This window comes from Gracilinanus agilis, chromosome 2 (assembly GCF_016433145.1).
Source record: "Gracilinanus agilis isolate LMUSP501 chromosome 2, AgileGrace, whole genome shotgun sequence".
NCBI classification, from domain to species: Eukaryota; Metazoa; Chordata; class Mammalia; order Didelphimorphia; family Didelphidae; genus Gracilinanus; species Gracilinanus agilis.
The window spans coordinates 133850989-133872518 of record NC_058131.1 but is presented as its reverse complement, the minus strand read 5'-3'; the positions used below and the strand labels follow the sequence as shown (position 1 = coordinate 133872518).

The 21530-nt window shown below is 34.6% G+C and overlaps 1 protein-coding gene across 2 annotated transcripts in view; it reads left to right on the top strand.

The window, feature by feature from the left end:
* Positions 1-21530, top strand: part of TASP1 (taspase 1) — a 282501-nt gene that overhangs the window by 57344 nt on the left and 203627 nt on the right. The window contains exons 4-6 of one of the 2 annotated variants that reach the window (XM_044663408.1): positions 2460-2580; positions 4063-4147; positions 6577-6656. The exons of the other annotated variant lie outside the window; for it this stretch is intronic. Of the exons in view, the coding sequence (XP_044519343.1) occupies positions 2460-2580; positions 4063-4147; positions 6577-6656 (286 nt within the window). The remainder of the gene's footprint in view (positions 1-2459; positions 2581-4062; positions 4148-6576; positions 6657-21530) is intronic. 2 annotated transcript variants of the gene reach the window in all.

The window sequence follows — 21530 nt, the reverse complement described above, 5'->3', positions numbered from 1 at the left end:
TTTTTAATGATTATGTAGATATTTCGCCTTCCCAATTAGATTGTCAACTTCTTTTAAGCAGAGACTTGCCTTTCTGTTGCCCCACCTTGGTGCCTGTATGTTGGGTTAGATACTTTTGATTGAATGTTTGTGTTAATATATTTCTCTTGAAAAGATATAGTGCTACTTTGGGATGAACTATTTGAGGTCTTTGTTGCAGAATATGCTAATCCTTAGTTAATATTTTGAGTGATCATTTGCAAAAACTTAATTGTGGTATTGTTGTGGGGGACTTGAGGTGTGAACCCTTGGGTTTGGGACAGGTACCCTTTGCAAGAATTCAAGACTACACAACTAAGCTTAGAAATAAAAAGAGAAATTTATTAATTTGGAATTCATGTTGAAGTGGCTGGGAGGACAGACACATGAATGGGCACTGCCTCTCTGGGTGGGGGGATTCTTTCTGGCTTTCTTATAACCTTTTGCCATGTGACTGGAAAGGGGATGGTGATGATATGAGCTAAGGCAGAAGTGGGGGTGTTGGTTACTTGACTGCGGGCTAGATTGAGGTTTTTGTGTCCTAAAGACATGAGGGCTTAGATACAACGAGATGGTATAAAAGCATAGTTTGGAAGGTGTATCTCTGTGTCCATCTTAAAATCTGGAGGAGAATCCAAAGAAAGTATTTCTTTCAGAGGTCTTGCCTTATTGTGAATATCTGAGGCCCAAAGTCACTATTTCCTCAGCATCACAAGAATAACAAGGAAGGAAAGGAATTTTCTTGCTTAACCACTTGTTACTTGGGGTGTACAAAAAAGGAAACCCAATGTCCCATTCTAGTATCACATCAAGTTACTGAATAGAAGAATAGTTTCAGTTGTAGTTTCAGAGTACATATTGGCAATCTTTTCCTAGGATTTTCTCTAATCCTCCATTGGGTTTGTAAACCAATATTTCTGATGGTAATAGAAAAAATATCTTATAAATTATTCCCTCAAATGAATTAGATTCTATCTGGTACTAGGTTCAGTTTTACTTCATTCATGGTCTGTAAGGAAGATGAAGACATTCTGGGCTAGATCTGGGTAATTCAGTAGCATATTTGGATTGTTAGGTCAGCCCTGATGGTGGGTCCACCCATTTTTGTGATACCACAGCTCCTTTGAAATATAATAACAAATTTATATTTAGTATCTGAATAATCACAGAATAATTTCCTCTCAATTCTGTGAGGTAGTTACATAATGAAATTATCATTATTCCCATATTACAGTGAGGAAACTATGGTGTTGTGTCTTACCAATCTGACTTAGATGAGAATGTAATCTAGACCTCACTGACTAGTGTCTAGTACTTTGTCCCCACCTACTGATACACCCAACTCTTCAAACTGTCTTGTTTTTATTTTAATATGTTCTTGTTTTTCTTATTAAAATGTAATTTCTTTAGGAGCAGGGACTGTTTGAGTTTTTGTATTTGTATTCCCAGTATTTAGCATAATGCTTGGCTCATAATGTGAGCTTAATGCATTTTTGTTTATTGATTTCCCATGCTATCCTTTTTTTGATTTTCTTTGTGGCAGATCAATCAAAAATTAAGTACTTAAAATGTGTCAGTCATTTGATACAATATAAAAGTAAAAATACATCCTCAAGAAGCTAATGTTCTATAAATTCTGAATCCTAGATTGAATTGATCTCATGTTCACTTTAGATCACAGGCAAATTTCTAGATTGATGCCTTAGAAAAATATTACATTGTAATACTTCCTATCTTAAAGAGAACTAGGTCTAGATCATATTATCTAATATTTTTCTGTACTATATTAAGTTCTTCAGATCTGATACAGTACCAAGTCATTATAAGAACTAATTGACCCTGGGAATTGGTCAAGCCTTTCAGGATGTTCTTATTGCCATTCACTTCATGATAAAAATTAATTTTAAATCTTTACCCACTTTTTCACTAGTTAGAATTTAGTTTTCTATTTAATATAGTATATGTATATATGTATATATATATATATATAAAATGTATATATAATATGTATATAGTCACCACAAAACCAAAAAATAAATGATACTTATTTTTTAATACTGAAAATACTGATACTGATTCTGAATCCTCCTTTACACATTACATCAAGATTTCTATGGCTACTGACCTTTACTTACAGAGTGTTTTATTTTGGTATATTTTTTGATTCACTTTGGAATCAGTGGGTTTTAGAGCTGAAAGAGAATCTTAGATGTCATCTGATTCAATTTCACATTTTGCAGCCAAAGAAACTTAGGCCTGGAGTGGCTGAGCTGCTGAAAATCATATATTTCATTAGTGGCAGTATCAGGATTAGAATCCACATCTCTTGACTTTCAGTCAAGTGTTCTTTCCTTTATACCATCTCACTTGGTATGTCATCCTTTGTAATTGGTATGTGTGTACATATACATATATATATGTGTTGTTTTCTGTATTTTTAGGATTCCCCTTTTACAAATGCAGGAATGGGCTCCAATTTAAACCTTTTGGGTGAGATAGAATGTGATGCCAGCATTATGGATGGAAAGTCCTTAAATTTTGGAGCGGTTGGAGCACTGAGTGGTATGTTAATCCTACTGCAAAAATGATTAATTTATCTTATGATGAAAATACTTAATTGTTAATTGGATACAAACCTAGGAAAAAGTTAGATTTAAAAAAAAGATGATCTCATTTTTCACAGATTAGATTCTTTCTCCAATTTTGAAGTATTTCTAAAAATAGTCTTTTCTTATTATATTTCTAGCATATAATATTAAGTATAAAATTTGTATGAAAATGTCCAAGCTATTTATGACTAAATATTTGTTGTAATGCTTCCTACAAAATTCCAGGTTAGTTTTAAAATATTATTATAAACAAATATTATTAAAATAAATATTATGGAAATTTGGATATGGACTCTAATAATATAAGTACGAATATTTTTTCATTAGACGGTGTGGTTTGTTGAGAAATGTTTTAAGATTTAACTGAATGTCTGAATTTTGAATTGTAAATAAAACCAAAATGTTTGAGTTTCAATATACCCTATGTGTTATTTCTTTGTATTAATATTTTCAGTTTCCTTTTAGTATCTTCATCACATTTACTTGCTATCCTGCTGCTATTTTTCCTTTAGATTATTGGCTATCTTTTTAGCTGTTCTCTACCTTTTTTTTTTTTTTCTGGGGACACCCTGATAATTTGTACATGAACCATAGAGGATTCTATTTTGGAGAGTACTGTTCCACATGATTTGAAAAAAAATACATATTTGGAAGGAACTTACCAGTTTTTTACTGCTACTTATTAAACCTTTTATAGTTGGTGATACAATTGGCCTAAATTATACTAACATGTAGATCTATTTTCACCTATAATTTAAACTTTTCTTTCTTTTTTTTTTTTAAACCCTTAACTTCTGTATATTGGCTCATAGGTGGAAGGAATGGTAAGGGTGGGCAATGGGGGTCAAGTGACTTGCCCAGGGTCACACAGCTGGGAAGTGTCTGAGGCCGGATTTGAACCTAGGACCTCCCGTCTCTAGGCCTGGCTCTCAATCCAGAGAGGTACCCAGCTGCCCCTATAATTTAAACTTGATGTTATAGTTATGCACATCTTCTGAGTAGATTTTTATCATAAAAATTCTGCTGATGTTCTTGGAAGTTCATTTTGTTTTCTAAAGGAGAATTTGCCAAAATAAAATTCTTCTTTTTAATTCTACTTTATCCTCAATTTTTTGGATAGTAGAATCAAAACTCTTAACTTCTTATGGGAGATAGAATTTCAGTACGATTTGTAGCACTTTAAATTCTTAATAGCAAGCACAAAAACTTAATGTTGTGCTTATTATTTCTTAGATATTCTTTGTAAATGGTAGATGCTCAACATTTGTTTATTTGAATTTTATTTATAATTGAATATTATTGTGATAGCAAATTTTTTCAATAAGAAGAAAACTTTTTAAGGTTTCTAGAATTGTTCCATCAAAATACCACAGAACTTAATTAGAAACCTTTAAACAACTTTTCCATCTCCATTTTCTGCTGATTTTCTTTTCAGGAATCAAGAATCCAGTTTCAGTTGCAAATAGATTGTTGTGTGAAGGGCAGAAGGGAAAACTCTCTGCTGGCAGAATTCCTCCCTGGTAATTGCTTTGTTCTGCTTGACTTTCCTTTAGCCTTTGGTCTTTAATGCATGCAATATTTGAAGGTTATTCTTATCCAAAGAAGGCTGATGCTATTAGTTTTCAAATCAGCAATAGCGTGCCTGTGAGTGGAAGACCTGCTTTGTTCTCTCATCTTGGAACATCTTGTGTACTTGATATAGCACTGGATAGAATTGAATATTATGGAATGAAGAAAGAATTGAGATCAGTGTTAATTTTTGTCCTTGTGCTTGTTTATATAGTTCAGTGGTTCCCAAACTTTTTTGGCTTACTGCCACCTTTCCAGAAAAAAATATTACTTAGCGCACCCTGGAAATTATGAAACTATTTATTGAACTCAGAATAGAATGTAATACAAAAAAAGTGTGGCCATCACCACCACCGTGGATTGCTGAAGCACCCACCAGGCGGCGGTAGCTCCCTCTTTGGGAATCAATGATATAGTTGTTTATGCCATTACAAAGTTCTCATTTTTGATGTTTTGATTTTCAAATAAAAAATTTCTGATGTTTTGGCCCCAAATATAAAGTGCCTTTTTTGAGTTTGCCAAAAGGTTTACTGAGTTCTAACAAGAAAAGTTGATATTCCTTGATTTTTTTTTTTTATGTTGCAAAGTACCATTTGGAAAAGAGTTAGATTTCCTGTTTAGTTCTTAAGCTATGGCAGCAGCACTATAGAATCACTTTCTCCTATTTTCCTTTAGAGATAAGTGCTAAGAATGACAAGAAATTAAAGTTATCAAAATTTGGACAGTGACATGAAGCATTTTAACCAATACACTTTGGACTTTTTTTTTAATAGCATATGTTATTTAATTGGATAAAATTTGAATTACTAATGAGTTATTTGTTTTTAATCTATTTTCAGAAAAATCAAGTGTAAAACAAAATATACAGAATTATTTGAATGTCTGGACTAAGTAATGTTTTAACTTTGCTATTTCAGTGTTTCTGTAACTGTCTCTTTTTTACACTTAACTTTTATTTTAAATAATGTTGACTTTTGGTTTTTGTCTATATAAACTAATTCAGCTAAACAAAATTTTATTAAATTAGATCAAGATTAAAAATAGACCTTCTTTATGGCAACTGTTGTAAGTGCAAACAGATTACTGAATTTATTTTCACTTCAGTATGTACTTTTAGGGCCACTATCATTTATTGAAACTTCTAAGTACTCCATTCTGGACTTTGTGTCTGACTGTCTTGGGGCTTTCTCATTTCCTTAAGTCTTTCTTGAGGTCCTTTGGCTCTTGTTTCCCCTATAGAGAATTTAAACCTACATATATCTCTGACCCATATCTGATGCAGTTGGAAGCTATAAACTCATTTACTTGTGCTGGTGCTGGCTTTGCTGGTGGACTTATTTCCTATTGGTCCTATGTTTCTTTCTGCTTTTTTTGTGTCTATGCAGTTCTGTGGTCAAAGGGAGTAATGCACATAATATAGTTTCTTACTGAAGTTTCTAATAATTACTCTGTCTTGTCTAAAGTCCAGGTTTTTGCTGGAATCGTTATATGAAGTGTAGGTGATTTTTATTCAGGCAGCCATCTTGGCTAGAAGGATCTATTCTTAAGTTTTCATAGATCAATAAAATGGGTGACTGTAGCTGAATGATACAATTATTTGGTGCATAATTTTGGCCACAAGTCACATTTTACTAAATATTCATAAGCTTCTAAATTTTTGCAACCTGTTGTAATAATACTGCATAGTTTCTACTATTTCTTTGCACAGTCTACATTAATTGCCAAGTCACATCTAGGCTCCTTAAAGATAACCCCTTTTTATAGACTTTCTCTATTCTCAGTCATTAGTATTAAAAGTACGTAGGCATATATATATTTTTTTTAACCCTTGTACTTCGGTGTATTGTCTCATAGGTGGAAGATTGGTAAGGGTGGGCAATGGGGGTCAAGTGACTTGCCCAGGGTCACACAGCTGGGAAGTGGCTGAGGCCGGATTTGAATCTAGGACCTCCTGTCTCTAGGCCTGACTCTCACTCCACTGAGCTACCCAGCTGCCCCCCGTAGGCATATTTTTATACCATTTAAAAATAAATCTGTACTTTCCTAGGCATATTTCAAATGTATATGCTTTTTCTTTTCTTAATTTTTTTTTTAAAACCCTTACCTTCCATCTTGGAGTCAATACTGTGTATTGGCTCCAAGGCAGAAGAGTGGTAAGGGTAGGCAATGGGGGTCAAGTGACTTGCCCAGGGTCACACAGCTGGGAAGTGGCTGAGGCCAGATTTGAACCTAGGACCTCCTGTCTCTAGACCTGATGCTCATTCCACTGAGCTACCCCCTGTATATGCTTTTTCAATTCATTCCAAAATAAGTTTTTAGGGCTGTCCTTTGTTAAGAATGCTGACACCGAATTTTATTAATTATTCTTTTGACTCATTAGCTTTTTAGTTGGAGAAGGAGCCTATAGATGGGCAGTGGATCATGGAATACCCTCATGTTCTCCAGGTGTTATGACTACAAGTGAGTAAAGCCTTTGAAGAAGTTAAGGAATGTGAGTATGTATGCCTATGTATGCTTGGAAAAGTGCTTGCTTATGTTGTCTATTATTAGACTAATAAAGAAGATTTGCATATAAAAATCCAAATGTTAAAGTTTTTTTTTGTTTCAAAAAACATATTTAGAAATTATTTTGGTTCCATTTTTGTCACCTAGATACTCTAAGAATCATGAAAGTACTGTAAGTCCTTGAAAAAGGAAAAAATGTTTCAAGTAATTAAGTCTAAGAGTGTTTAGATAGTCTAAGATCATGACTGTTTTCTGTTTTTGTTTTATATCAAGAGCTAATGTTATTGCGAAATGAGTTTTTCTTTTTTGGGTAGGAGGAATTGGTCTCTATGTAAATAATTCTTTCTTACTGCTTAACCTACATGAATACCTTCTTATAAAAGTAATCCTGGGAGGCAGTTGGGTGGCTCAGTGGATTGAGAGCCAGGCCTAGAGAAGGGAGGTCCTAGGTTCAAATGTGACCTCAGACACTTCCTAGCTATGTGACCCTGGGCAAGTCACTTAACCCCCTTACACTCTTTTCCCTTGGAACCAATATACAGTATTGCTTCTAAGATGGAAGGTAAGGATTTAAAAAATTATATTACTAAAAAAAATAATACTGACTTACAGGGCAATATAATATTCCATTACAAGCATAAACCACACTTGTTCAGTTATTCCCCCAGCTGATGGACATCCCTTCAGTTTCTAGTTATTTTCCATCATTGAAAAAGCTGTTCCTCTCTCTTTAATCTCTTTGGGATATAGACCTAGTAGTGGTATTGCTGCATTAAAGGATATGTACAGTTTTATGGTCATTTGGGAATGGTTTCAAATTATTCTTCAGAATGCTTGTATCATTCACCAATCCTTTTAAGTCTTAGTGGCTTCCCTCTGAGATTACTCCCAATTCATCATTTATATATCTCATTTGTAGATAGTTATTTATATGTTTTCTATTACAAAAGACTGTAAGCCCTTAAAGAGGAATCACTGTTTTTGTTTTGTTATCTCTCCTTTTCTCTTTTGACAATATAATACTCTTTCTTATCCCTTGATTTAAAAAAATAGTTTTCCATTATATTCAACTTATTCCATGATCTCTCTCTCTCTTTCTTTCTCTCTCTCCCTCTCTCTTTCTCTCTCTGGTCCTATTCAGTGCCCTAATAGTGATAACAACATTCTTAAGTATTATAAGCATCCTAAGTACTTTAGGTATCTTAGGTACTTCAGGTATCATAGATATCTTAAGCATCTTAGTTATCATCTTCTTAAGAGTAATGCAGTCAGTTTAACTCTTATTTCCCTTGTTTACTTTAAAGTATCTTAAATTTCTTTTGTTGTATCTTAAGTATTCTGCTTATGCTTTTCAATACAGGGAATATGGTCAGTTTAACACCATTGTTTCCCTTGATTACTTTAAAAGTATAGTAAGTATTTTAGAAATCTTGTCCTTTGGAAATCTTAAGTATTCTAGTTACTATTCTCCCATACCAGCATATGATTACTTTAACCCTTTTTATTCCCTTGAGTCTTTTCTTTGTACCTCTTTTATGCTTCTCTTGAGTATTGAATTTGATAAATGAATTATCTTTTTTAGCTCTGGCCATTTTGTCAGGACTGCCTAGAATTCCTCTATTTCATTAAATGTCCATTTCTTCCTCTGGAGTATTATACTCAGTTTCTCTGGGTAGGTGATTTTTGGTTGTAGGTCTAGAGCCTTTGTCTCGTGGAATATCCTATTCCATGCCTTCCTATCCTTTAATGTAGAAGCCACTACATCTGATGTAATCCTGATTGAGGTTTCACAATATTAAATTTTTTTTTTCTGGCTAAGAAGGTGATTTTTGATAATTTAGGGGGTAGAATCAGTGTCACTATCCTAGGGATTTTGTAAGGAATATCTTTTTGTAAATTTAAGTCATTATATATGTACAGCTATTATAACAAGTCTTTGTGAATTATCTGGGTTTTTGAATGCACTTTTCCTATGATGCTCTCTCTGATGATTAATTTTCCAGGTAACCTGAAACAGTATTAGACTATGCAGCCACCATTTGTAACATGTTTCTTTAAGAAATTCCATTTACAGTTTCAACTTGGGACATTAGCAGTAAATTAGCAGTGTTGTAGGTATACAGATCAAGTCATTGGTCTATCCCAGAGGTTCCCAAACTTTTTTGGCCTACCGCCCCCTTTCCAGAAAAAAATATTACTTAGCCCCCTGGAAATTAATTTAAAAAAAATGTTAATAGCAATTAATAGGAAAGATAAATGCTCCTGTGGCCATCACTGCCTCCCTGGATCATTGCAGCACCCACCAGGGGGTGGTGGTGCCCACTTTGGGAATTACTGGTCTATCATCTAGGCTCTGCTGGGTAGTAAAAGTTGAAAATGAAAACTCCATAGGTTCTGTGAGTAAGTATTGTAGATGAAGTCTCTTGACACTCTAAACTCCTTTGAATATTTTTTAGTCTAGATAAGTCACTGTATTAGTACTTTTTTTCTTCTCCGAGAAGAAACTCCTTAGAAGCTGATATATTTGATTTACTTTTATGTCTATTGCTTGTTCTTTTACCACCCTATAATTTTTCTTTATCATGATCTTGGCTCTCATCAGCAAGTCAATAAGTAGTTACTATGTGACTTGAAATAACATTTGTAATGTGCTTGACACAGTGTCTGGCACATAATAGATAATAAACATTTGATTCCATCCAGGAACTGTGCTAAGCACTGGGGATAAAAAAAACAAAATCAAATCTTGTACTCAAGGAGCTTATGGTCAAATGAAAAAGAACTTTTGGTCCTTTATTTTTTAAATTAGGAATTTATTAGAATTTCCCCCATTATGCCCTTTATAATTCCTTTAAAAAAAAAACAACAACCCTTTTGAGTACAAACTGTATTGAGTGATTAAAAGTAGGTCTTTGGATATATAACAAGAGATAAAGATTTATCCGTTGTTGAAAGGAAAAAAAACACTTTCCCAAACACCTTCCTTTTCAAGAGTATCAATTTTAATTTTTTCTCATTATATATTTAAAATATCAATAGAACATTTCAGTGTGTAAAAAACAGAAAAATATTTTATGTGAAAATGTACGTCTTTATTTTATAGTGTTTTAAAAAATGTATACAGTAGGTTCATTGTATTAGTTTTGAAACTACTCAGCTTGTTTTTTCGTCTTCCTTTGAACATTGTGTGATTTTCTATGCATTAAAAAAGTTTCAGTGATTGTTTTTTTTTTTTGTCTTCCTGGCATCATGATTACTAGCCTCTTTCTCCAAGTACTGCCTACCAAACCAAATACTGTCTCCCATCTCTTACCTGTATCAAATAAGCATAGTTAACCAAAAGAAATACTTTGTTCATTTTTGAAAATTTGTTTTATTCTATAGTTTTAAAAATAAAATTTATTTAGTTAATTGATTTAGAATATTTTTCCATGGTTACATGATTCATATTCCTTCCCTCCCCTTTTCCCCCCTCCCATAGTCAATGAGTAATACAACTGGGTTTTATAGATCAAGACCTATTTCCATATTATTAATCATTCTGTACTTCTTTTACCATCACTTAATTTCTTTTTTCAGTCAGTAGAAATTCACATTTCCCCATACTCCTGTTAAGAAAAGAGGGGGGAAAAAACCACTCTCATAAGAATATATCATCAAATTTGCACAAAATTGCTCACAAAACATGTCACATTCTGCAATCTGAGTCCTTCATATCATTATCAGAGTGTGGGGAGCATGTTTCCTCACTTGTACTTTGGAATCTATTAGGATTTGTATGGACAAATCCTAATAGATGGAATTCTTGTGAATTTGAGTCTGTTCCTTATATAGCTTAGAAAATAGTTTTTTTGTTAACAAAGGATTTGTCCATATAAACAAAGTTTTGGGCCCTAAGTCTGGTAAAGGGGAGCAGAACTGGGGCTAATTTTTTAAAACATTTATTAATATTCTTTTTTAACATGGTTACATGATTCATGCTCCTACTTTCCCCTTCACCCCCCGCATCCCCTCCCACCCATGGCCGACGCACATTTCCACTGGTTTTATCATGTGTCATTGATCAAAACCTATTTCCAAATTGTTGATAGTTGCATTGGTGTGGTAGTTTCAAGTCTACATCCCCAATCATGTCCACCCCAACCCATGCATTCAAGCAGTTGTTTTTCTTATATGTTTCTTCTCCTGCATTCCTTCCTCTGAATGTGGGTAGCGTTCCTTTCCATAAATCCCTCAGAACTGTCCTGTGTCATTGCATTGCTGCTGGTACAGAGGTCCATTACATTCAATTTTACCATAGTATATCAGTCTCTGTGTACAATGTTCTTCTGGCTCTGCTCCTTTTACTCTGCATCAATTCCTGGAGGTCTTTCCAGTTCACCTGGAACTTCTCCAGTTTATTATTCCTTTGAGCACAATAGTATTCCATCACCAACATATACCACAATTTGTTCAGCCATTACCCAATTGAAGGACATACCCTCCTTTTCCAGTTTTTTGCCACCACAAAAAGTGCAGCTATAAATATTTTCCTACAAGTCTGTTTATTTATGATCTCTTTGGGGTACAAACCCAACAATGGTATGGCTGGATCAAAGGGCAGGCAGTCTTTTATATCCCTTTGAGCATAGTTCCAAATTGCCAGCCAGAATGGTTGGATCAGTTCACAACTCCACCAGCAATGCATTAATGTCCCAATTTTGCCACATCCCCTCCAGCATTCATTGCTCTCCCCTTCTTTCATTTTAGCCAATCTGCTAGGTGTGAGGTGATACCTCAGAGTTGTTTTGATTTGCATTTCTCTAATTATTAGAGATTTAGAGCACTTTCTCATGTGCTTATTGATACTTTTGATTTCTTTACCTGAAAATTGTCTCTTGCCCATTTATCAATTGGGGAATGGCTTGATTTTTTTAAACAATTGATTTAACTCCTTGTGTATTTGATTGATTGGATTTTTAACGTTTCTTCTTTTCCCATCTCCTATGAAGTATCTTCCTTTAGACACAGCTGAACTTTCATCTCCTCAAGGAGGCCCTTCTTCTCTGTTTCACAAGGCTGCCAGTAATTATCTTGTATATATGTATTGATTGATATATTTTTAATAATTAAATTTAACAGTTAAATGTTCAATAGTTAATAAGTTCTTTGGGGACAGGGATTGTTTTTACCTTTTTTTTAAATTTCTCTTAACATTGTAGGAGTTTAACATAAATGCTTTACTAATTGATTTATAAATGTTAGTCATTATGAAATGTGCTTTTTTACATTTATCTAGGTGATGTACTGTCTCTGTTATCTCAAGTTTTTCTTTTTATAATAGTTGATCATGGAGTTAGTCAGATATTAAGAGCCTTTTTCCTCAACTAGATTTTATTGTACTTAATACCTTTTTTTCTGACCCTTTGGTGTTTTGTATATTCTTTATTGCTGCCTTCATGGAAGAGAAGAAAAATATGAATGAGACTACATAATTTTCATTAGTTTACTGTAGTATTTTATCATAACTGGTATGTGATATATTGTAGTTCAATTTTACTTTTAAACAAGTCTAATCATTTTTAATGGTTTATATCTGTTTTTACTTTTACTTATGTAGTTATTGTTTAACAGCTGCTTAACAGATTGCTACACTAAACTATTGTTTTTCTTGAGTTAATTGTTTTTCTAGTAGAATTCTTTGTAATCCTCTTTCTTCATATTATAGTATCCTCTTAATTTATTGTAACAAAAATGGTTATGGGGTAGTGTTTTATAAGTTCAATGATGGGGCTATGTGATTAGGAAGCATTGGAAAAATGCAATTTGTTTTATATTTCTACAATTTAGCATTGTGTCATTTAAAATCACTTGGGATACTTGGAACTACATTTCCTGTGATCCCTAATGGGTTTCCTGTTTTGGATGACGTATTCAAGGTGAGGGACTGTTTGAAATTAGCGGGACTTGACTTGGAACTTCCTTTTTAGCTACCTGTGCTTGCGGAGAGAGGAAAGGTAAATGGCTAAGTTGAGGTTGGAATAGGTTTCTTACAGGTGTGTGGTCAGTTTATCTCTATCAGCATGGCTTTTATTATTATTTTGATCTCGGCCCTCATCATTTTTAATCATAACAGCATTTTCCTGAATATTCTTGTATTTAGTATTATATGCAGTTAACAATTTCAAAGATAAAAGTATAGATTATCATTCAGGGTTAATTATAATATTGTATTGGATGAGTGTGTTAAAAAGGAGTTAATTTGTAAACTCTCTAACATAAAACTACATTTGAATAGATATGCAAATCGTAATTGGGTAAATGGTACTTTCTGTTCTCACTGAATGTGACCTTTTTTTCCCTCATGAGTGCAGCTAAGAGCCCTTCCATAATTTCTCATGCTATACATTTTTGTCCACATTCTTTTACTGAGATACTGCGTGAGATTTATCCCGTGTTCTGCAGGCTTTCTTCTCTGTGTCTTTACATTTTATGTAATATAGCATTGAGGTTTTTCCATCTGTTTTTTCTCTCTCTTTTATTATGACTTGATCTATCTCTTTTTCTGATCACATAGTTCCTGAATATCGTTTGTGTCACTTCTTGAGCTTAGAGGTCAATACTAAAAATATGTGGTAGTCTGGTATGCCCTCTATAAATATTTTCGTTTTGTTTGCAATAGATTTAACTTTTAGTCTTCAGAAATTATAGTGGTATAATCTTTAGAATAATATAACATCACCTTGAAGTAGAGCATTTATTATCTTATTTTGTACTAGATATTGTAAACATTGAGGATTCAAATCAAATTAAGTTAGTCTCTGTTTTCAAGGAGCATATATTATCATATAGGAAATTAACAAATAATAGGAAGCTTCAAAGTGGAATAGTTATTGATATCATTAAAAAGGCTTAATGGTCTGATTTTTGATGCAGTGAATATAATGTTATCCCCACACAGAAGCATCAAAGTCTAGAAAGAGTTCTTTAACATTATAATTTTGATAAAAGAGGCAAGATCAAACTCTCATATCTACATAAGAATTTAATTTCACATATTTCATAATTTACCTTTAAAGGTTACTATTATGTTTGTCAGTTCATAAAAATAAATGATTAAGAGGCAATATACCATAGTGGACAGAGATTTTGCCTTAGAGATAGGAAGACCTAATTTCAAGCCCCCAGGTTTCAAATTGTTGGCTCTAAAACTTTGGGTAAATAAATCACTTAGCCTTTTAGTGCTCTAAGCAAACTTGAGAGTATACATTTTAGAGAAATGGCCAATCTGCATTGATAGAGGGAAACTCTGCATCGAAGAGTTCTCTATATCTATTATTAGTTGCATGATCTTGTTTAGACAGTTTATATGATCTTGTGTATCTAGAAGAAAAGAGTTTTTTAAAAACAACATCTTCACATATCTAGAACAGCTTGGAACCTCAAAGAGAATTCGCTTCTCTTAAACCAACCAACTTGTCTATTTGTTGATAAAGAAGGACCCTAACTGATTAAAAAAAAATCTGAACACTAAAGACTTTAAAATGACACTCATCACAGGGTGATCATTTCATTTTCTAGGGAGAAGAAAAAGGAGTACTTTAATTGATGAGAAATGGCAAGCCTTTTTATGAGAAATCATGAGATAAAAGCAAGAAGAAAACTAAAGAGAAAAGTAAAGAGAATTGCAGTAATTAAAAATAGCTGTGAAGTACAACACAGTAGTTGGATAGCAAATGGCCAATGTTAAATAATAGCTAGCATTTTTAAGGTTAGCAAAGTGCTGATTTTATTTGTTAAAGAAAAATAAAGTAGAAAAAGGTAAAAGCACCACCAATGACAATCAAATTAAATCAATTATTAGGAGTGTTATAATCATTAATCTGGGATGAGATGGATGCCACCTTGACTGACAGGGATGGCAGTTGAGAGATTCGGAATGTTCCCAGATGCCACGAGCCAGGGACAAATGTCAGTTAGCCCCACCCTATATATACCCCTTGGCAGCTACAGTGGAAGAAGTCTCTGGACTCAAGAGGTTCAGAACTGGAGATCTCAGATCTCTGAATTGAGACTTGAAAAAACCTCTGTGGATCAATCTGGGCAGAGGGTGGCTGAAAGTTGGTTGAAGGGTGGAAGGATGGTTGAAGAAGAAGAGGGTAGGAATAAGCCTGAACCTATTTCTTGCTAGACTGTGAGAGCTAGTGATCCATCAACACTACTGGTGATAGAGCTGAGAGAATACAAAGACCATCAATATTTATCTGCAGCAATAGCCTTCCCTACTGTCTGGCTTGGCTGTGGCCAGGTCTGGCCAGAGATAGAGAGAGGATGAAGACCTCAAGCCTTCACCAACTTTGTAGCCTCCAGTCCTGATTATCAATTAGTTTTATAGACAATAGAGCAATAGGGTTTCCAATCCCCAATCCTTGACCTTTCTATCCTTTCCCTACCTATAGATAAAACAATGTTTAATAACAAGTACCTTCCTGAGTTGGTCTTTCTATCACGGCCCTTGGGAAGGGAGTTCAAATATGCAGTCAGATCCTGATCATTATCCAAAGCTAATCAATAGCCCATTATCAATCTATCCAACCCCAGGTTGGGCCTGGAGAGGTTAATCATCCATCTAACCTTTCAAGGGTCTTTACTTGGGCAACTGTTAAAGGAATCACTGACAGGTTATCAACCAAACCTGTCAGGGAGAAGGGGATAATTTACAGTAGCAGCCAGGGTGAGAGGAGTAGGTGTTCCTCTCTGCCAACAGCAGTTGAGGAGATCATAGACAGATACACATCTCCATCATTTTATATATATATATATATATATATATATCCATCTCTACCCACATTTCCTTAACAGGAGTTATTTTCATCAATTAATTGCCAGAAAAACTGACAATTGAAGTGAAATGGATGAATATTCATAAAAATATAAATTGCCCATGTTAAAAGTAGAAGAAATAGAATACCTAAATAATCCTATGTTAGAAAAAAAAATTGAACAAGCCATCAGTGAGCTCCCTCAGAAAAAATTACCAGTGTCAGATGGATTTACTAGTGAGTGCTATCAAACATTTAAGGAATAATTAATCCCAATATTATATAAACTATTAAAAAATAGGTAAAGAAGGATTCCCATTAAATTCTTTTTATGACAAAATAATGATTTTGATACTTAAACGAAGGAGAGCAAAAAATAAAAAACTAAAGACCTATTTCCCTAAGGAATATTGGTGCAAAAGATTTAAAATATTAGCTAGGAGATTACAGCAGTATATCACGAATAGCATATACTTTAATCAGATGGGATTTATACTAGAAATGCAGGGCAAGCTTAATATTAGGAAAACTATCAATATAATTAACTTATTTAAAAACTCCCCCCAAATTATATGATTATCTCCACAGAGATGCAGAAAAAGATTATGACAAATCACACCACCTATTTCTGTTAAAAACCTGTAGAAGCACAGAAATCAATGCAGTCATTCTTAAAATGATAAGTAACATCTGTAAACAAATCAAAAGTATTATCTGTAATGAGTATAAATTCAAAGCCTTATCAGTGAACTCATTAATGAAGCAAGGGTATCTGTCATCATTGTTCTTATTTAGTCATATTTGAAAGACTAGCAATAGCAATAAGACAAAAAAAAAGAACTGAAGGAATAAAAATGGTTGATGACAGGTAACAAATATAAGAGCAGGCTTGTGAGAGTGAAGCTTTGGGATGTTCAAAAGTAGGCTTGAGTGACACAGAGCAACGGTTGAGCTGCAAAGAATCATAGGAAGGAGATCCTGAAGGAGGGGGCTTTTGGATCTTGGATCTCTGGGAGTGAGGAAGGACGTTTTGCCCACCTGAGATCAGTTGAGAGCCAACCCAAGGATTTCTTCGGACATTGAGATCCCAAAGGCCTTGTGTGTTTCCTGAAAGCCTCAGACAACAACTAGAAGGAGATTTCAGGTCTCCAGAGGCCTGAGGGGTCAGCGGACTCGGCCGGCCACTGAGCCGAACCCCAAAGATTTTTTTAACCTTACCAGCCTTACCACAAAGACCCTGATATATTATTGATATATAGATTAGTTTAGCTTAAGTAAAATAGGGGAGGGAAGGTGAATTCCCAGTCTTGCCATTTGAATTGACCAGAAGAAGAAGGAAGGACCTTGTTTGGGGAATTAGGTTAGGGATCTCCCCTACCCACTGCCCTTTTCCTGTCTTGTTTATAATAAATAATATACCTCTTCTAGTAGTCAGATAGCAGCATTCTTGAAATGAAGGGAAGTCAAGGGGAAGAAGGGCCAGGAGGAAAGGCTGTTGACTCAAGCCTGACTTCATTGTTTAAGAACCCCTGCTGGGCAGTTTTACCTGGCAGTAGGTGGTTACCTGAAGGGGGTTTCTGGGCCAAGCACTAGTCAAGCCTCAAGGTCCAAACAACTTTATTCCTAAAGGATACCCCTCTCATTAGTAACTCCTGCTTCTCTCTGGTATAACATTCCTGTCCAGAGAATACTCCTGTGTTCCCCTAGTAAGAGTGAAGAGAGTTTGAAGGCAAGCTTGGATCTACTTGCCTGCCTTAGCAAAGCACATTCAAAACTCCTTTAAATATCATCCTTACAAAACTTAAAAACTGTCAGTCTTTGCAGATGGTATTCTTAGAATACTATATAATTCATTAAAAACTAGTTGAAACATTTAACAACTTTTGCAAAGTTGCAGGATATAAAATAAACCAGTATAAATCGTTAGCATTTCTGTACATTACCAACAAAACCTAGGTTGAAGAGATAGATAAATTCCATTTTAAATAATTGCAGTTATATAGTCTGGTTGCTGAGACAAACCCAGGGATTATATGAACATAATTACAAAAGACTTTTTAAACAATAGAGATCTAAATAACTGGAGAAATATTAGTTGCTCAAGGATAGGCTGAGCCTGTATAATAAAAATGACAAATTTGCCTAAATTAATTTAAGTATTTAGTGCTATATCAACCAAATTAACTATTTTATAGATTTAGGAAAAAAGATCATCTGAATAAATGTTCAAGAATGTCTGGAGAATCAATAAAAAAATGGAAAAGATGGTCCAGTAGTTCCAGATTTCAAACTTTATTACAAAACAGTAATCAATATAATTTGGTACTGGTTAAAAAATAGAGTGGTTTGTCAGTTGACTAGATCAGGTATACAATATACTAGTAAATGACCATAGTAATCTAGTGTTTGATAAACCAAAAGATCCAAGTTTTTCACTGAAGGATTTTGTAAAAAATGGCTGGGAAAACTGGAGAGCATTTTAGCAGAAACTAGGTATAGACCAGTATTTCATACTATATACCAAATAAAGGTCAAAATTGGTAAATTATATAGACATAAAATATGATATCATAAGTAAATTAGGGGAGCATAGAAAAACTTACCTCTTAGATTCAAAGATAAGAGATGAGTTTATGATCAAACAAGATAGAGAGGATCATGGGAAGTTTGATGTATTATTTTGATTGCATGAAATTAAAAAGCTTTAGCATAAATGAAATCAGTGCTGCTAAAATTAGAGGGAAAGCAAGAAATTGGGAAAAAAATTTAACTGCAAGTTTCTCCAATAAAAACTTAATTTCTCACATATATTTGGAACTGAACCAAATTTATAAAAATAAGAGCCATTTCCCAATTGATAAATGGACAGAGGACATTAGCAGGTAGTTTTCAGAAGAAATGAATGCTATCAATAGGACATGAAAAAATGTTAGAGAAATGTAAATTAAAACAATGCTGAAGTGCCACCATATGACTATCAAATTGTCTAGCATGATAGAAAAACAAAATGACAAATGCTAGAGGGGGATATAGAGAAAATATGTATACTTATGCCTTTTTGGTAGAGTTGTGAACTGGCCCAACTATTTTGGCAAACAGTAACTATACCCAAAATTGTTCATGCCCTTTTAACCATCAATATTCTATTTGGCCTGTAACCCAGAGATCAAAGAAAAGGGAAGAGAATGTGTATGTACAAAAGTATTTATAGCAGCCCTTTGTGGTGACAATTAGAAATTATCCATCAATTGGGATGTGGTTGAACAAGTTGTGGTAATGTGATGGTAATGGTAAACTATTTTGTTAAAAGAAATGAGTGAGATAGTTTCAGAAGACTTATATGTATTAATGTAAATTGAAGTGAGCAGAACCAGGGGAACATTGTACAGAGTAAAAACAATATTGTAACAATGATCAACATCAAAAGACTTAACCACTCTGATTCAGACAATTGACCAAGATAATTCTTAAGGACCAAAATGAAAAATGCTATTCGTTGATAGAGTGAACTGAAGTACCATGAGTATAGACTGAAGCATACTTTTTTCTCATTTCATTTTTCTTGCCTTCTGTTTGTAATGTGGCTAATATTTGGTGGGGGGAATGGGGGAAACGAGAGAAACAAAGCACAATTGTCCTGCAAACTTGTATGGGACTTTAATGGGGGAAGGAAAGCAGCCACCAGGTAGTATAGTAGATAGAGTGCTTGGAGTCTGGAAGACCTGTTTTAAAATATGACTTCATACACGTGCTGGCAACCCTAAGCAAGTCCCTTAGCTTCTGCTTTAATTTTGTCAACTGTAAAACAAGAATAATAAAGCTCTTACCTCATCTTCCAGTATTATTATGAAGATGAAATGAAATAATATTTTTAGAGCACTTAGAATAGTGTCTGATACATAGTAGGTGCTGAATATGTGTTTTATTCCTCCTCTTTGTTCTTTCTCATATCTGTTCTGTAACTATTGAGTTACATGGGAACTTTCTACATTGAGACATGGGAACTTTCTATGCTTTGTTAATAGTGGGGTGAAAGAGTCTGGATACTTTTACCTCCATAATATAATGGTTCTTTGAAGCAGAGGTATAGGAAATTGTGTGTGTGTGTGTGTGTGTGTGTGTGTGTGTGTGTGTGTGTGTGTGTGTATGTGTGTGTGCATGCATACACAGATGCATATTATATTGAAAGGGGAATGGAATTTATCCATAGCCACTTATGCTACAATAAACTTTGAAGTAATAGGGCTTCTGTGTTTTAGGGATGAAAGGTAGTGTGTGGTGTATATAATTTCCTTCTCTTTAGTAACCTTTATAGCAGCATTGGTGAAGTATTGGCACACGTGCTTATCTGGCACTTGGGGAGCAGCTCTGTTCCCCCTCTTCTCAGTGCCTGAGGACATTTTTTGCATGCCCCACACCTGTATCTAGCTACTCAAAGCAAGCACTTCTTCCCTCTGCTCTCTTTGATAATGCTGGGTTGAGGGTAGGGGCTCATAGCTTGAATTTGCCCTTTGGGCACTTGAACTCCAAAATCTTTACCAACAGTTGCCTTATAGACATAATTATATCACATTGAAGACAAACCATTCTATTCAGTTCAGCAGTGCTGAGTGGGGAATATTTTACATATGCTGAGGTATACTGACAATTTAAAGTCATTTAACACCTGAATTCTTCATTATCTAATCTCCAGCTAAATTGATAACCCAATAAACGAATTATTGTTTGTAGTAATAGTTATTCATGAAAAAGTTACATTCAAAAAGGAAGATAAAGTGTTAACTTTGTGCCACACATTCATAACCTTAATAATATTAAATATATTTGTTAGCCTTTCCAACAGTCCTTTTTTTGCTCACTCTGGTTGCACTTTGCCGAGGACACAAAAAACACATAATCAGTGTGGGAAAGACAACACAAAAGAAAAGCTGAGATTTAGGGAACAAGGGGAGCAGTGAAATGGAGGTCTGGATCTGGATAAGAGGGGGTAAAAAGCTTGCCAATCAGAACTAAAGGTGCATTCACGATTGATGTCCAAAGATTTGGTGAATAGGATGTAGAGATAATGATTTGGCATGTTTTAGATATGTCTATCAGGACACAAAAGATCTGAAGCACAATGGATTTAATATTCAGTTATCCAGACAACTTTTTTATCCTGAATAGGATTGAGGAATATTTTAGAAAATTTCTTTGTTTTCAGAACTGCTGTAGTCAAAGAATATGCCATTTTTAAGGGTGAGGGAGAGCAGCTTATTGGTTTTGAGTTTCTATACTAGTCCCTAAATAAGATATAGCCTGTCATTTGAGTTCCACTTTGGAATCTTTTCAGGATGGTAAAAGTATTAGAGATTATCCTCTGCTGACATAGATTTTTTGGTATATGGGTTATCTACACACTCTGAGGCACTGGAATAGGATAGTTTTGTATTAAAAATCACCTTTACAAGTGCAAGGGAGAAGAGAGATAATTAGATCAGAATTCCTATGAAAAAATGATTTTAGTAGGTTGCAAGATCAAGATGAATAAAATAGAATGATTTAGCAGCCAAAAAAGTAATATAGTTGTATACAGCTTTAAGAGCGGCATAGTGTCTAGAACAGAGATGGTAAACCTATGTCATGGGTGCTAAAGATGGCTCTCAGAGTGCTCTCTGTGGGAATGCAGCCACCCTCCATGCCCAGAGTTTGTTACTAGAAAGGCAGAGGGATTTGGGCAGAACTGTTCCCCTCCCTCTCTCCACCAGGCCTGATGACATTTTTTACATTCCTACCCCTCTGCCCAACAGCCCAGTGGGAGTGCTTTCTCCCTCCCCTGGGCTTAGTATAAGGGGGTTGAGGTGCACCTGGCACTACTTGGGGCAGAGGGACAAGGATTGCAGTCTTTGGTGGTGGGCAGGACACTCAGTCTGGGGTGGGGCAGGACCCAGCACTGCATCTCTAAAAGGTTCTCCATCTTTGGTCTAGAGTCTAGAGCAGGGGTCTGCAACCTTTTTGGCCGTGAGAGCCATAAACGCCACATTTTTTA